At 39.9% G+C, this 17,948-nt stretch overlaps 1 protein-coding gene across 9 annotated transcripts in view; it reads left to right on the plus strand.

The window, feature by feature from the left end:
- LOC5577199 overlaps nt 1–17,948 on the plus strand; it is an 86,239-nt gene extending 68,291 nt beyond the window's left edge. For all 9 annotated transcript variants that reach the window (XM_021837972.1, XM_021837974.1, XM_021837973.1 and 6 more), the window contains 6 exons: nt 8,379–9,732; nt 9,797–10,102; nt 10,169–10,488; nt 16,163–16,364; nt 16,423–16,708; nt 16,914–17,948. In XM_021837972.1, coding sequence (XP_021693664.1) covers nt 8,379–9,732; nt 9,797–10,102; nt 10,169–10,488; nt 16,163–16,364; nt 16,423–16,708; nt 16,914–17,103 — 2,658 coding nt within the window. In that variant the 3' untranslated portion in view covers nt 17,104–17,948. The remainder of the gene's footprint in view (nt 1–8,378; nt 9,733–9,796; nt 10,103–10,168; nt 10,489–16,162; nt 16,365–16,422; nt 16,709–16,913) is intronic.

Genomic DNA, 17,948 nt, shown 5'->3' on the forward strand with positions numbered 1-17,948 from the left:
GACCGATTTGAATGAAATTTTCACAGAATATCAGACATAACTTAAATTTTAACATATACTTTTGAGTGATTTTTCCAATCACACGTTGAAAACCAGTAACGGTTTGACTAAAGTGAATTTTTTGACGATTTTTTATAATTGACATAACTAAACATATTGAAGGAATAGCTTCATGGTATCTTCAGCAAAGTTGTAGATTTTGACGAGATGAATAAGTTTGCTGAAGACAGTTTTGTGTAAGGCTATCAGATTTTAAGATAAAAAGTTTTGAATTTTTCGTCAAAAATTACAGTTTAGTCAAACCGTTATTACTTATAAACTTGTGATTGGAAAAATTATTCAAAAATATTTGTTAAAACTCAAGTTACATCTGATGTTCTGTGAAAGTTTCTTTCGAAAATATTTCCATAAATAACTGAGATCTAACTTACCAAAGTTGGTCATTTTGTATGGAAAATCGAAAAAGTTGCAAATGCATGTGAATAAGTTGGGGCTTTCCTTAGCCGAGTGGTTAGAGTCCGCGGCTACAAAGCAAAGCCATGCTGAAGGTGTCTGGGTTCGATTCCCGGTCGGTCCAGGATCTTTTCGCAATGGAAATTTTCTTGACTTCTCTGGGCATAGAGTATAATCGTACCTGCCACACGATATACGAATGCAAAAATGGAAACTTTGGCAAAGAAAGCACTCAGTTAATAACTGTGGAAGTGTCATAAGAACACTAAGCTGAGAAGCAGGCTCTGTCCCAGTGAGGACGTTAATGCCAAGAAGAAGAAGAATAAGAAGATGTGAATAAGTTCTCAGTTTATTCGACAAACCAGCTAAATATTTCATGGGTGCACAACAGCAACAGGGTAGCGGATCACAGGGATTTAGTTGAAATCTGGAAACGTAGCTCAATCTTGAAATCTTGAGCGATTTCACAAACCAGATTCTGGATTAACAGCTCAGCAGACTTCTAGCAGCGAGGTACTTCTCGCTAAGCAAGTTCGGAGGAGCTCTTACCAGCTCGAAAGCGGAAATGGAATGAAACTGAATCCAACGAAGGCAGCATGTTTTATAACCTTGGAATAGCAGATGATGCTCCTCCCTTTTGTGCTTTTCCCTTTTGATCGACCAATCTGGGAAATGGGTATGTGCTAATAATGTGTTGGGCTTGGAATTACTTGAAAATTGTGGAGAATACTAATACGTGAGAAATTGGTCGAACATGAATTGTTGGAATGATTGGCATTCCCTAAATATTCAATACGAGCTATTGATAATCAATAGTTTTCTTTATTATGACGGTAAATTTCTGATCCATGGGTGCTAAAATTATTACAATTGTTCAATGAGAATGTCTTTTCAAAAGCATTCTAAATATGTCGCAATTTTGTTACATGGGATAATTTTCCTAATTAAAGTGTTCCCATAAAATATGGAACAAAAAAGGTGCTGTTGGAAGAGCCACTCTATTTTACAATCGTTGTGAAATGTTGAGCACTCACCTCGACGGCTTTGCAGCAGCGTCCGCGATTACAATCTCAAATGGTTGAGTCATAAATTATTCATGACAAATGAAATTTTGTATGAAGCCGTGAAATTGATTTAGGAATATTAGAAGTTATAAATAAAGTCGGAAATATTTCTCTTTTAACTCTTTTCCACAAATTTGATGGCTCTGAAAAGAACCGATGGCTTTGTTAGCTTCGATGTTGTTACGGATAAATAACACTTCTCGGACCAGCAAAACTCAGGGGGCTTCTGGTATTTGCTCCTAACGGGATTGCTTCTTGACCACCAATGATGATTTCATCACGAGACGAAATTTTGAAGCGCGTCAACAGCTCCTCGGCCGATGAAATTTGCGGCGGCAATGACGATGGCTGGGTGAACGCAAACAAGCGGTGAAGCACAAAGCGAGAATGACTCGCCCGACCGTGTTCACAGTTTGACCGCAAATTCACCTGTGGACTGCTTCCTTTTCTTCTTCTAGGCGGCGGCAGCGGTGATGGTTTTGGCTTCGGACGGCATCTTCTCTCGCTCGCTCGACAGTTTGATTTGAGCGAAGCAAGACAAACGGGGGGTCCTTTGCTATCGATGTCTGTGCCTGAGAAGCACGCCTGGTCAGAGCAAGCCGATCTGTCGCCTGCTGAGATGCGAGCCAATCGGAGAGTGAAAAGCAAATGACGTCAAATTTTCTCTAGCCACCCCTATTTATAGATTTGCTTGAAATCAACGTTCTATTTTAAAACAGTTATTTAACTATTTGGACAGGTATGTGGGATTCAGTAAGAAAACGACATGAAGCTTTGATTTCTTATCTTTCGATTGAGGTGCTAATCAAGAAATTTCGTTAAGCCAGCGAAAAGTTATAAACGTTTAAAATATTTCATGCCAGCGTAACGCTCTTGGTTTTGAAATTCCAATTTCACTCCTGTATAGAGAAGAAAGACGTACTTCTACGTCAAAAAATAATATTTTTAGCGATGAGGAAGTCATGTCCGTGTTACAATATTGTTCTCGACGCCGAGCAAAATCAGCACTGCTGGTCTGTTGCCAAATATTTCCATTTTACTTCCGCGTATCTCTCTATATAGGATCACTAATCACGACAGGTTTCGGGTAGAGTGCCTATAAATAAGAGTGACGTCATGTTTCCAATTCTGCAACTCGCTACGGTGTGACCTAATAGGCCTTTTCATGTGACAGGTCTGTCTATGCATTTGTTTACATCGGTGGATGACCGATGCTAACACGAGCCTGTCATTTTCATAGAAGAACTGTCAAAGAGCTTCCGGATCAGCTGATTTGAAACGTCATGTGAAAAGGCCTATAGGCCTTATCATGTGACAGGTCCGTCTATGCATTTGTTTACATCGGTGGATGGCCGGTGCATACACGAGGCTGTCATTTTCATAGAAGAACTGTCAAAGCGCTTCCCGATCAGCTGTTTTGGAAAGTCATGTGAATAGGCCCATACCGCATAAGTTCTGCATAGCCCTAAGACTGCATAGCGAATGAAGAAGTAAGGGATCGTTCAGCGTCGTTCGAAGGAGGATCTTGGATTCCAGAAGGGAGGCGAGAATGCAAAGCGCTCGTTACAGGCCTCATTCATGTCCCTCTCAGATATCCACTCCCAAGCTTGGGAGGTGGGAGATTACTGCACGCTCTCTCACCACGTCGAGGACGCTCGCGAACTGGGCTGGAGGTACTTGGTTTGCTGTGGATGCTGTTACTCTTTGGCGTGGTAGTTGATTTGAATACTATATAGAAGTTCAAGGGAGTATACTGGTTCACAGTTAAATGTGCAGAAATACTTGCATTTAACAGAAAATTGACCACGCCAAAGGCTGATCGGAAAAATCCGGAACATCCCTGGTCAGGATCTCGCACTTGGCGAATCAGAGTTTGAAGAACTAGACGGTGGCGCAGGTTTCATTCTGTTGTAGAGGTCGTAAGCAACGGAATCAGATACGACAGCGCCTGGTAGCGTTGGAACTTTCCAATTGATGGACATTGGAGCTTTAAGGTCGACGGATTGAGGGTTGGATACCTGAATCGTCTCATTTTTCTGTTTCTTTTTCGGAAGCTTAGGGGTTGCTGAGGACACTATACTTTCGTCAACCATGGAAAGCTTGTTATCTTGGTTGGTGTTGCATAGCGTGCTATAGAGACCAGTGAATCTCGAGGAGTTGGCGTAAGGGCAGCGTACTTTTTAGTCAAGTCGGTTCCATGTTTTTGGAGTGTCGCTATTAATTTGTCCTTCACAGCTAGCTCTTGTTTTAGCTGGTTTTGCATCGAGTGAGCAACAGTTTCTCTCCTAATTTCTTTGTTGAAAAGTCGCCTTGCTTCACCAAATTAGATATTTTGGTCAACTGTTATGCGGATAATTTTGTCTTCTTCTTTGAATTTAGCGCAGTCCCGTGAACTATAGTGTGGAGTGTTGTTGCCTTGTTCTTCTTCTGCTAAATGGAGCGGTTGTGAGCATCGTCGGCAAATACCGGGCTGTTGACAAGCTTTTCGGGTGTGGCCGTATGATCGACAATTGAAACACAGTAGCGGAGATGGGAAGTATGTCGGCACCGGAATTCCCAATAACCCAATGCAGACATGATCTGAAAGCGTTGTACCGCGAAAAGATAGGATCAGCTGTAGAGTGTTCTGGAGCTTGCCATTTACTCGCTTTTTTGATGCGGCGAACTGCTTGTTCGTCTTGGGAGATCATATGCTTGTGGATCACTTGTTCGTCCCCTGTTGATTGTGTCCGGCTCATATACAGTGTTCAGGGTTGGGTGCTCCAACAGCAATTCCTTCTGAGATTTTACCAGAAATTTGTCCAAGCAGTCCTCCATAAATTCCATTCTTCTCGGATTCCACCTGAAATACTTGTAGGGATTTTTCTAGAGAACCCTGTAAAGGTTCGCCAAAAATAACTACAGGGATTTATCTAGGAAATCTATCAAATATTTATTCAGTAAATTCCTCCATGAATTTTACCGGTCAACTAGGGATACCAGCAAAACTTCTAATAAAATTCCTACTACTGCATGAATTCCTCCAGGATTCTTTTTTTTCTGAGAAATCCTTCAGAAATCCCTACATGAATTCTACCAGAATTTTCTAGTGATTGCAACAGAAATTCGTTTCAAAAGTTCATCTAGTAATTCCATCAAGAATTTATCTAGAGATTCTCCCAGGAGTATTTTACAGGAATCACACTAGTAAGTCCATCAGAAATTCCTCAAGGAATTGTTTTACCGCTTCCTCTTTATATTTCTCCATGAAATCCACCTGGAATTCTTTCATCTATTCGCTAAGATATTTATCTAGGGAATCTTCTAAGAATTTATGTAGGGATTTCTCCAGTAATTTCTCTAGGGATTCTTTCAAAGATTTTTCCAGCTGTTTTACCAAGAATTCCTTCAAAAATCCCAAAAGCTCCTGCAGAGATTATATCCAGAAACTCTTTAAAGGTTCTTATGATTCAACTGGAGAAACCTTCAGGTTGTCTACCAGCAGTTTCCCTACAATTATTCAAGAATTTTTGGGATTTTTCTTCTTTTCTTAGTAGTACAGTCAACTCTCCATAACTCGATATTGAAGGGATCAGTGAGTTAGGGAGGTATCGAGTTATAAAACAAAAAATCAATGCAAATATGATTCAAGGGATCGAGGTAGCCATGAAAACAAACTTTTACTATGGTTCTCTAACTCGATATCGAGATACAAAACATCAAGTAAGGAAAAGTTGACTGTAGTTATTTTTAGTAGAATTCCTCAGTATGTTCCACTAAAAAGATCCAGGAATTACTACAGAGATTTTCCAAAAATTTACCCAAACATTGTTTCAGTGATTATACCAGAAATTCCGTTGGCAATCATTCTCGATTTCCTTCCTGTGGGAATGATCAACAATTTTTCTAGAAATAACTATCAGGGATTATTCTAATGATATTTATCATCGATTCCCTTCCGTAATTAGTCTAGAGATTGCTCATCTGTGAAAAATCAAGAATATTTCAGAGATTTCACCAGGAATTCCATCCGAAGTTCCTCTAGGACAGGCAAGCCCAACGAATCTGAGAAACAATACTGTGCGGTGGGCCAAAATTTTCCAGTTCACAAACAATTCTACTACATTTTCTTAAAATTGAACGAGTCAGCTAATGAAAAAAATCCGGAGAAATTGAACAAATGTATTTGCTACAGAGCATCTTGCTCACGATTATGTGACAATCCATCCGTGAATTTAATGTTAATCTTGCTCAGGTTTTTGTGAGAATTTATTTCTGGATTGCATTAGAATCTAGCATTCAATTGTTATGAAAAATCAGCCCTGAGTTTCAACCTAAATTCAACCTCAGATTTCTGTCAACAAATCGGAAAGGATTTTGACAGAATCCAAATCTACTACGTGATAATCCTGTCCTAGTTTTTGCGAGAAGCCTGCCAAAGGGATCAGTGATCAGCAAAACTGTGCTTAGAATTGTGACAGAATCGATCAACATAATAATTTAAAAATCATGTGTTGAAATCTGCAAGAATGCTGTTTAAGATTTCAGAACTCTCTTAAAAATTCTGTAAGTAACCCATCCAGTTGTTGTTGTCCAAGTAATCGAATAAATCTTGTCTAAAATTCTTATAAAACTATTTGCAATGTCTCAAATGACCAATTGTCGACAAATATCGAACAGACCCCATATGACATCCGTAACCGACCGTGCAGTTTGGCTTCACAGTACTTTGGTGAATAGTTTTGTGGTCAAAATTCCATTATAACTGCCTGGAAATAATGGAAACTGGAGCCAAAATATAAAAAAAATATTATTAAAAATATTATATAGGTCAAAGCTGAAAAAGGTCACCGCAAAGGTACAAAATCGTATACGAGAGTGCATAGGAGTAAAACAACTGGAGGTCATATACGTACATGTTCTATAGATCCTATAACATTTCCCCGAATACCATTACCCCGAAAACCATCACCCCGAAAGTCAATACCCCGAATGGTCAAGTACCCCGAAAACCAATACCCCGAAAACCATTACCCCGAATAGTCCGTTACCCCGAATACCATTTCCCCGAATGGACCATAACCCCGAATTTTCTTGGCACGAAAAATTGAAGATCCGACAAATGAATCCCATATACCTATTTCATAGAATTTTGATTTTCATTTGAATTTTTGTTCTTAATGTTATCAAAGATTTATTATTCTTTTAATCAACAGCTATTCTTCATGAGCCAGGTGAGAACCCAAATTTTACTCACAGGCGTGTACTTGATTTTGTGAGAATGATTGTGTTCACAGCAATAAATCATTTTTCGAACTGATGATAATGCTGACATGTTAATATTAGAGACATTTCCCGCCCTCTTTCAAAAGCGTTATATCATTTGGTAATGTATAATTATATTTTTATATTGCTGGAGGCAATGCGAGTTCAACATATTCTAAAATGTCATTAGACTATGGTTTGAAAAATGTCAGATGAAAATGTTAACTGATATTAAACTGACCACTATTTCAAAAGTACATCGCTAAAGAACAGCCTATGATAAAAGAAGAAAAAAATCACTGTTGAAAGCGTCAATAATTATGATGCCAACAATCACTTTGCTAGTGCAACTTCCGAAAGAATAGCCGATAACTAAAAGAAGGACAAATCTCTTCTTGGAAATTGTAATACTGACAAGATGTAATACAGACAAGTAATGCAGGGGCTTATTTTCATTTATTTTTTGAAGTCACTGCCAACTTTGAATTTCGCTCAAGACAATTTGGCAGTCGATTTTTTTACCGCTATCGCTCAAATTTCAACTCAAACGGTACAACTCGAAAGAACAGCCTATAACTCAATGAAGAGAAAATCATTGATTAAAATTTTTACACTGCCATTATACAACCTCGAAAGAACAGCCGATGTTTGAAAGAATAAAAAATCACCAATAGGAATAGTAGTAACTTAACTCTCCCTTACTCGATATTCTGTATCTCGATATTTCCCCTAACTCGATGGAATGCGCGGTCCCTTCAATCTAGCATACTATGATCCCTCTGTAAGTTGAAACCTCTCTAACTCGATGTTCCCTAACTCGATGCGATCTGTTTCAGTTTCCTATGCAAGTTTACCTCTCTAACTCGATATTTTCATGGAAATTTCCAAATATTCTCCAAATGTTCATAAATTTCATAAATTTGATAATTATGATTATAGTGATAGTAAAATGAAGGTTCACAGGTCATTTCAGGGTGATAAAAAATTAAATTTTTGAAGACTATGCAAAAAGTGTCACGTTGGCAAATGTACAAAAAATTTACTATTTTTCACATTTAATTTACTATTTTAAATGTACTTTGTCGAAACAATCAAAATTTCGAAAATTGAAAAAAAATGTGTTCTGTATCTCGATACCTCCCTAACTCGATGATCCTTTCAATATCGAGTTAGGGAGAGATAACTGTAGTTACTAAGCCGAAAACTTTCAGGCTCAAATTCGCGAGCTTCCTTGAAGAATTTCTTTCTTCTCATTTTCGGGGAAGTGTCGTATTAGGGGAACTGGTTTTCGGGGTAATTTACCATTCGGGGTAATGGTTTTCGGGGTAATGTGTCATTCGGGGTAACGTTGCATTCGGGGTAATGGTTTTCGGGGTACTGGTTTTCGGGGAGATGGTTTTCGGGGTAATGGTATTCGGGGAAGTGTTATAGGACCGTTCTATAAGGTTGTATGCAAAATGTACGTTTATCGCCTCCACTTTTGTACTTCATTGTGCTATTATATACGACAGTGTGTTTATTGGATATACATACCTGTCCTGAATGACCATAATGGTTAAAACCCAGTAAACAAAATGCCTGTCCTTAACTAACCGTCTCCTCTTTCATCACCAACAGGCCTGCAAGGACCCGATTGACCTGGAAATCGAAGATCTCAACGGCCAAACGGCGCTCAACATTGCCGCACGCAACGGGCACATCGAAATCGTCCGGCTCCTACTGTACTACAAGCAGCCCCTCAACGACGGTACCGGTCGATTCCGGAAGATTGACGTGAATCACGCGGATCGGGACGGCTGGACACCGTTGCGATCGGCTTCCTGGGGAGGGCATACGGATGTGGTGAAGCTACTGATCGAGAGTGGTGCCTGTGCAATAGACCGTGCCGATAAGGAAGGCCGAACGGCTCTGCGGGCTGCGGCCTGGAGTGGAAACGAGGACATCGTCAAGATACTGATCGAGGCCGGAGCGAACGTGAACTCGATCGATAAGCAGGGTCGGACGTCGCTTATTGCAGCTTCCTACATGGGGCATTACGATATCGTGGAGATCCTGTTGGAGAATGGAGCCGATGTAAACCATACGGATTTGGACGGAAGAAACGCGTTGTGCGTTGCGGCCTTGTGCGGAAGTTCCGGATATAGTAAAGTGATCTCAACTCTGTTGGAGTATGGCGCAAACACCGATCAAACGGATAATGAAGGAATGTCCCCGCTTCTGGTAAGTTCATTCGAAGGCAATTCGGAAATTTGTGAATTACTGCTGGAAAACGGTGCGGATCCCGATATGGCTGATCATATGGGTAGGACTCCCCTTTGGGCAGCCTGTACTTCAGGTCACGCTAACGTCGTGAAGCTGCTGCTGTTTTGGGGATGTGGAATCGATTGTATGGATTCAGAGGGTCGAACAGTTCTGAGCGTAGCAGCTGCTCAGGGTAATTTGGAAACTGTGAGGCAGCTTCTGGATCGAGGCTTGGATGAAACGCACCGAGATAACGCAGGATGGACACCTCTGCATTACGCGGCTTTCGAAGGATATGCCGACATTTGCATTCAACTGCTGGAATCCGGTGCCAAGATTGATGAATGTGATAATGAAGGCAAAGCTGCTCTGCACTTGGCGGCCCAAGAAGGGCACAACGCTGTGCTGGAAGCAATTTTGAACGTCCATCGGCCTTGCATTGATCAACGAGCTCACGATGGTAAGACAGCTTTCCGGTTGGCCTGTTTAGAAGGACACTTTGAGTGCGTTCAAACGCTACTTAAGTTTGGCTGCGATGTGAATTCAAAGGATGCCGATTCCCGTACAACGTTGTATATTCTGGCTCTGGAGAATAAGCTCAAGGTGGTGAAGTTCCTGCTGGAATACTCGAACGTTGACGTCAACATTCCGGACAGCGAAGGTCGAACGGCACTACATGTAGCATCCTGGCAGGGTCACGCCGAAATGGTGAAACTGCTGATCACGTTAGGTAAGATCTTCCTTTGGTTTCTGTAATATCATTCCATACAATTTATATAATTATCTGATTCCAGGAAACGCCGACGTCAACGCCATGGATCTCGAGTCGCGGACTCCGCTGCATTCGTGCGCCTGGCAGGGCAATCACGAGGTGATGCAGCTGCTGCTGTATTACGGTGCCATTCCGGATCATGCCTGCAAGCAGGGTGCCACGGCACTGGGCATCTCCGCCCAGGAAGGACACGAAAAGTGCGTTACCTATTTGCTCAAATACGGCGCAAACCCGTATAAATCCGATCACTGTGGTCGAACGCCAATAAAATTGGCCGCGAAATCCAACCGAAACAACGTTCTCCGAATATTGGAGAATTTCACCAAAAGTAAGTTACTTCATCTCTGTTATATAAAGAAACAATTCTCCAACACTTTGAATCATCTTATTTCAGACGACCTGGACGGCGGTAAAATGGCAGCCCACCAGAGCCTGAACTTCAAATCCCCGGACGAGCTACCGCTGTCATCCTCGATACACAACCCGTCGCCTTCGGGCCCCTTTCCGAATCCGAATTTGCTGATGCCCAGCAACAGTATCGGCGGCAGCAGCAGCAACAACAATAACAATAACAACAACTCCCCGTCGCTGAATGCAACGACGAGCTCAACGCAGAACAGTAACTTCTACGAAAATACGATGCAATCGGACAACAGTAGCCTGCAGAAGCGGAAAAGTGTCATCTCTAGTCAATCCACTGGTAGTAGCAATGAGGTGAGTTTGAGTTGTTAAAAATTAGGTCGCCACACGATGGCGTTATGTTCTGATTCTGTTCTGTTGTATTGAATGTCGAACAATACGAAAAAGTGCTAGCTTTGAATAAAAACACTCAATTTCTAACATGAGCTCAACACTATCTGATACGATTGCGATTGGGCAGGGATCAGGATGGGATCATGATGACAGATAAACGTAGACAATTGAAAGGTGATAGCAGCACTACAATGAACATCAGAATGGTACTGAAGACAGAGACATTGAAGCTCTGAATACACAAAAAGAACGGCTACGTCAGTGAGCTAAACGTTAGAAGCCTATTAGTTCTCATTTTGATGACAATTGTGCCGTCAAAAAATGGGTCATTCAGTTTACGATATTCAGGGAAAAGTAGCACAATCTTACTTCAAATCAACGAACGTTTCCAGGAATAGTTAGAATTTCCTTTAGTAAGTTCTCTCGCAATCACTGAGATTCGTTCTGTTCTTCTGGATTTCTAGCAGGGATTGCACCAGATTTTTTCTAAGGATTCCTTCAGGTATTTCTCCAGATCTACCAGGCATTCCTCCACAGATTTTACCAAACATTCTCCGCGTATTCTGTTTTTTTTTTTTTTTTTTTTTTTTTTTTTAAGAATCCAACAGCATCTCTTCAAGAGATTCAATTAGATATTCTTCTAAGCATTCCTCCATAGATCTCACCGGAAATTTTTCAAGAGATTCGTCTTGAGTTGCAAAGATATATCTAGAAATTACTTCAATTTCCATAAGTTTTTGTAGGAATTCTTCCACGGATTCCACCTGAAATTACTTTGGGAATCTTACCAGAGAATTTTGCTGACGTTCCGCCATCAAAAATACTACAGGTAATTCTTCAGGAAAACTCAAATATTCATGCAGGAATTTCTTACTCAGGACATTTCTTCAGAAGTTTAAGCAAAAGTTCTACTATTTTTTTAGATAATTCTCCAAATGTTTTATTACAAATTACTCGACAGATTTGTCCAAAAATTACTGCACTAATTCCTCCAGAATTTTTTTTCTATGAAACCTCTAGGTATTCCATCAGAAGTTTATCTAGTGGTTCCTTCTGAATTTAATTTAGAAAGTTTACTAAGGATTCAATGGAAAACATTTTTAGGTGTCCAGGAATTGTAGTAAACTGATTTCACTATAAATTTCTCTAAAGATTCTTACCCAGTTTCCCCTTAATGTTCATCGAGGGATTCAAGAGATTACACCAAACAGTCTCCACAGATTCTACCGGATTTTTTTTTTTTCCATAGGATCAACAATTCTTCCAAAGATTCAACCAGAAATTCTCCTAAGTATTCCATCAAGAATTCCTCCAAAGATTCCACCGGAAATGCTTCAAGATATTCCTCATAAGTTGCAGAGAGTTCTCTAGGAATTCTTCCAATTCCTTTCAATTCAATTAAATTGTTTTCTAGATACTACCTGAAATCTTGTTTTCTAATTATAATTGTTTTCTAGGAATTACTACCTGAAATCACTTCCACAGAACCCTTCCGATGTTCCGTTAAAAATTACTTCTGGGAATCTTTCATAAAATTCATTCAAGAATTTCCCCCCGCAAGTAATTTCTTCAGAAGAACTACCAGGAATTCCAGCAAAAGTTAAACTAAAAAAAATCTAGAGATTTCCCTGAGGATTTTATCACCATTTCTTCATCAGAGTATTTTTCAGAATTTACTGCACGAATTCCTCCAAGATTCTTCCTGGAAAATCCTCCAGAAATCGCTCTAGCGATTCATCCAAATTATTTTTTTTTTTTTTTTTTCAAAAAAGCCACAAGTGCTTCCTTTAAAATCTTTTCCAAACATACCGTCGGAGATCTTTCAAGTATTCAGGAATTCCGCTAGTGATTTCACCAGAAATTCTTTTACAGATTCTGCCTTACATTCCTCCAAAGATTTCTCACATAATTCCTTTAGTTTTCCTTCAGAAATTTATATAGTTAGGGATTCCTCTATGCCTTTTTTCAGGGATTCCACCAGAAATATCATCATTGTTCCAGCAGTAATTTTCAGATGTTTCTTCCCGTGATATTTTCGAGCATTTCTCTAGAAATAACACCAGAAATTTGTTCAGAAATTCCTCTAAAGATTCACAGAATTTTCTATAGCAAATTCGTCCAGGAACTCTTTCAAGGATTTCAAAATTCAACTGATAAATCCTCTAGAATTCTTCTAGGGATCCACCAGAAATATTCTAGAGAATCCTCCAAAAAATCCTGCAGAAATTCAAATTATTTAACAAATTATGTTTTACAGGAGTTCCCCTAAGAATTACTCCTACTCATTCAACTAGAAAATTGTGTAAAAAAAAAACTCGGGAATTCCGCTATTGGTCTTATAATAGAAATTCCTCTAGAAATTCTTAAAGGGGGCCTCGTGGCCGTGTGGTTAGTGTCACCATGCATTTAAGCGCATCGTGTCATGGGGTGTGGGTTCGATTCCCGCTGCAGCCATTGAAACTTTTCGTCAGGAATGTTTCTCTGCTGTGCCACTGGAGCATGCTTGTCCGTTGTCTAGTGTTAAGTTACAGTCTGTGCAGCTAAATGGCTGAAGACGGTGTCCGTGTCTTTTTTTTAAGGGTATAAGCACCGGTTTTGGCCATACGCCAGTTGTAGCCATAGTGGATTATACACCATTTTACATAGCCAATCAGCATGAAACCTTTTGTGTTCAGTAGATCACATTCATATGATAGAGCTACATTCATTTACTCGCCCAAATTGATTCAAAACATAATAAAAACAATTCATTTTCTTTATAATTTTAAGTTCCATACACCTAATTTGGCCAGGGCACTCCTAATTTGGCCACTCTCATGAGAAATCAATGCAATTGGCCAATTTAGGAACCGAAGTTAAATCTCTGGCCGAAACTGGTTCCGTTGGCCTATATTGACCAACGGGATTTTGAAAGCGGAAAAATGGTTTTACCTCAGTTTTGATATTTTACACATATAATATGGATTGAAACCTTGCATTTGACATATTTGTAGTATAAATACGGCTTCCCATTTAATTTTTATTGACATTTTCTCTTAGGCTGGCCAAAACCGGTGCTTTTACCCTATACACGCAAAAAAAATGTGCGATAAAAACAACCATTTTAGGGGGTTAACTTAAGCGCTCGCACCGGCAATTTTCAGCAGACCAGAAATGCGCTTAATTTTACCATGTCTGTTGTCGAAATCAGATTGTTGTAAATTATTTATGTCAAATGTACCAGTAATGTGGTGGGATGTACCGTAAACATAGTAAATTGGTTCGAAATTCCATGGTAGTTTCAAGAATGGGCATAGTCAGCTACAATAGTAATTTTAACCACAGATATTTTTTTCCGTGCAGTTTCCTCTTGATATTCTTTCAGGGATTCCTTCGGATATCCAATTAGAAATTTATCCAGGGATTCCACCAGAAATTCCTCCATTATGCCACCATCTAAGGATTCTTCCAGAGATTTTTTCCGAATGTATTTCCTGGTATTTCACCAGAAATTCGTCCATGAATTTCTCCAAACAAACTCATAGCGATTCCATTGATTTCAAAATCCTTTAGTCTTGCAAATCATCCAAAAATTCCTTCAGGAATCCTTCAACAAACTATGCACTACAGGGATTTTTTTCCAAAAATTCCTCCAGAATTTCCTTCCGGTATTCTACCAGAAAATGCTCTAGGAATCACCAGAATTCCTTTCAGAGATTCCATCGGAACCCTTCTAGGGATACCACCAGAAGTTCCAACAAACATTACTGCATGGTTTCCTCCTTGGCAATTCTTCAAAAATTCAACAAGGTTCACTAAAATTTATCTAGTTTCATGGAATTCCTCTAAGGATTCCACCAAAAACTGTTTCAGGGATTTTATTATAGATATTTTTATTCAAGACGATTTGATGTAGCATGTTGCGCCACTTCTGAATCGCTCAAATTTTTCAGTTTTCTCTTTTCATGTAGATTCTGTCAATGTTTACACAACAAGTTTCTGCAGCATTCCCTGGAGAATTTTATTCAAAAATTCAAACGGGAATTTTTAGAGCAATCTTTTCATGAATTACAGTTATCTTTTGAAAAAAATCTCTAAATAATTATCCAGGAGTTTGTTTCAGAATTTCATCAGAAGTTTTTCTTGAGATTGCTTCATGGATTTAATTAGGAATTCCATTAGTTAGAGATTCTAGTGGCAACTCCTCCATGGACACCTCTAGAGCTCTCTAGAAGGACTCCACCAAAATATCTTGCCATGAGTTTGTTCCAGTATTTCATCAGAAAGTTTTCTAGAAATTACTTAATGGATTATATTAGGAATTCTATTAGTGATATATACTAGTACCAACTCCTACAATTTCTACATGCATCCCACCAAACAATTTTGCCAGGAGTTTGTTCCAGTATTTAGCCACACATTTTACTAGAAATTACTTCATAGATTTTATTAGGAATTCCATTGGTGGGAGATTCTAGTACCAACAACACTTTCCACTAGAAATTTCTACAGGAATTTCAGATTTTGCAGAGATTCTTCCGTAAATATTAGCGATGACGTTTATAGGGACGAATGACCTTCGGGTTAAAAAAGGCTACCCCGTTTGGCATAAAGTCATTTGACATAAAGGTCATTTCGCATAATAGCCATATGACATTATGGACGTTTGGCGTAAAACACAGGGAATTAGAAAAATAAAGAGTGCTACTTAAAATAATAGCTTGAATAATTGAAGAGAAAATTATCGTTGACAGTGTTAGCAGTTGTAATGCTAACAATTTACTTAGAATAGAAAGGATAATTATCAATGAAAGTCTCTCTCAAACAACAACAACAACTAGCGATGATTTCTCCAAGAGAGGTACTGGTGGCTCTTTAGTGCTACCCCAACGTGGCGCTGGCTCTAAAATGTATACAACCATACAATATAACGACCAAACAATTATGATGGCGTAATCAATTTTCTCGAAAACATCCATTTTAGGAATATAGCAGAATTTGCTGATTAAATTGCTAACAGCGCACTGCAGCAGCACATAGCAAATAACTGCATGTAAACAATATCTTCCAAGCGCATTGATAACCTGCAATTTTGCGAATGATGATTTTTACTTTTCTGGGTTAAGCCTTGAAACTGGTTCTGGACTTAGGACGGCTTTTCAATTTTACTCATTTGATTGATTTGATACACCCTTGGATTTCTCAAATGATTTCCACCATAAATTTATCTAGAGTTTCTACCAACTCCAGTATAGGTTTTAGTAATCCTTCCACCAGGGATTCCGCCTGAAGCGTTTCCTGATATTCCTCTAGAAACTCGTTCATGAATTCCTTTATTGCTGTCTACAGGACTGCCAAGCTATCGACATGGGGATAGCCCGTAACTTAGCCAATAAGCAATTTTGGCAGTCAACGAATAGTTTGGACGATGCTATAGACAAAGTAATGGTGTTAATATAATAAGCATTGCATAGGTTCTTTAATGTATCAGCTATGGTGTCGAATTTGACTGTATGGTCTTTCCATTCTTGGGAGTACCTTCAAGCGCTGCTTTTACTTCCGAGTTGAACTATCCCAGGCTACTGCCTGGGTACATGTTCATTCACTTCAAACTTTTTAATTCTATCTACCACTACTTTTAAACCTCGTCTTCCAGCAAGCCCCAATGTCTTTCACGCAACAGCTGCAGAAGCACTCCCGACATCACAACTCTAAGTCGCACCACATTGTCCAGCAGCAGCATCAACCGCACCAGCAGCAGGTCTCCGGTGCGGGCAACAGCGGCACTAACAACAAGTTCGGAGGCAAAAAACATTCCCAAATGCTGCCAAACGTGGAGGAGTACCAGACAAATATCGGTAAGTGTTCAAGTCTATTAGGAGAACTTCTGATCCCAACTAACTTTCGCCCCCATAGCTTCAAACATTCGAATGAACCACCCGAACGACGCGGACCTCTTTGATCTGGGCTGTATGTCTCCGCTGTACGCGACTCCACCGCACTCGCCAAGCAGCGACGTGAGCTCACCTGGCCAGAATCAACCGCCCTCGTCGCTGGCCCTGCTCGGCAAACAGTTCGAAGAGATGAACATCAGTCTGTCGAACAATAGCACCATTATGCACCCGCCGGATAACCACTTTGCGCGGGACACCCACATGCGCATCATCCTGGGGAACAACCAGAAGGAGCAACAGCAGGGAGGGTAAGTTGATGGACCGACTTGAGGCTGACAGCAAGTAGCATTGTGCCAAGCGGGGTAGACCCAAAAAAGTGACCTTAGAGACTGTTTTGATTGAAATAGAGTCTTTAGAGACCTTTCGCTAAAAATTGAGAACTTGTCGCTAAAAAGAGATCTGTTACCAGCTGTGGGCTAATGGGATAAAACTAAACTTATTTTTCCTCCACAGAAAATCCTCGAAGCGCAGTGGCATCGCAACGAATCCGGCCATGCGGCTGATTCGCAACCGGATCGACTCGGCTGCCCAGCTGATCCGGAGGACGAACAACATGCTGTCGAGTGGCGGCAGCAACCAGGGTTCGTCCAGCATAGGAGTCAAATCCGGCACGTTCCAGTGGCGCAAGGAGAGTCAAATGTAGATCTTTCCAGGAACAACAGGGGTTTTCGAATCTTAAGTCGTGAAAAGCACTCAAATACCGAGAAGAAGATGAGCACTTGAAACAGTGTTGCACATAGAAGAAAGTATTAATCGAACAAATTTTCCAAAAAAACAAAGAGACTGTACAGTACTGAAACATACAAAAAAGCAGAAAATGGCGCCTACAGAATCTACCCAATTTTATGGACAATTGTGGATTGCGATGTGTCGTGGGTACTGACCTTTCGATTGCGGAAGTGGTTGAAATTCTGTAACGAGCGAGACCTGTTGGGTAAGCATTTATTTTTTCTGGCTATAGAATTTAGAAAGTTTGGAAACTTAATCCACTTGAAACTGAGTACGTATATAGACTACTTTAGGCAACACACAATAGAAAGATCAAAAAACGAAAGGGAACGACTGTTAGAGATCGTGAACAGAGGATGCACCAATATGTTGTGAAGCGCACTTTTACTCGGTATTTAGGACAAAAGAGTATACCAAACAGAAACAGCAGCTAGGTTCGAAATGTATTCATTGATAATACTCGGTCGGTTAGTGGTAAAGAAAGGCTAGAAATAACGACACTTGTTACACATAGTACAGCAACAGATGTACAGTAGATGGCGCAGTTTTAGGTTTGTCGTTCACAATTTCATATGTTTTTCAAGTCAGTGCCATTTCTTTTCGGATTTATATGTTTTGTTGAGTTTTCAATTGTGATTATCCAGCACTAGAAAAGTACGTGTGTCCATAATTTGTTATTTATTACCATACAAATACAACAGACTAAATTTTATTTCAAAATGGCGCCACTATTCGATAAACGCGGACTTCTAGAAGAAG

This window comes from Aedes aegypti, chromosome 1, assembly GCF_002204515.2.
Source record: "Aedes aegypti strain LVP_AGWG chromosome 1, AaegL5.0 Primary Assembly, whole genome shotgun sequence".
Taxonomy (NCBI): domain Eukaryota; kingdom Metazoa; phylum Arthropoda; class Insecta; order Diptera; family Culicidae; genus Aedes; species Aedes aegypti.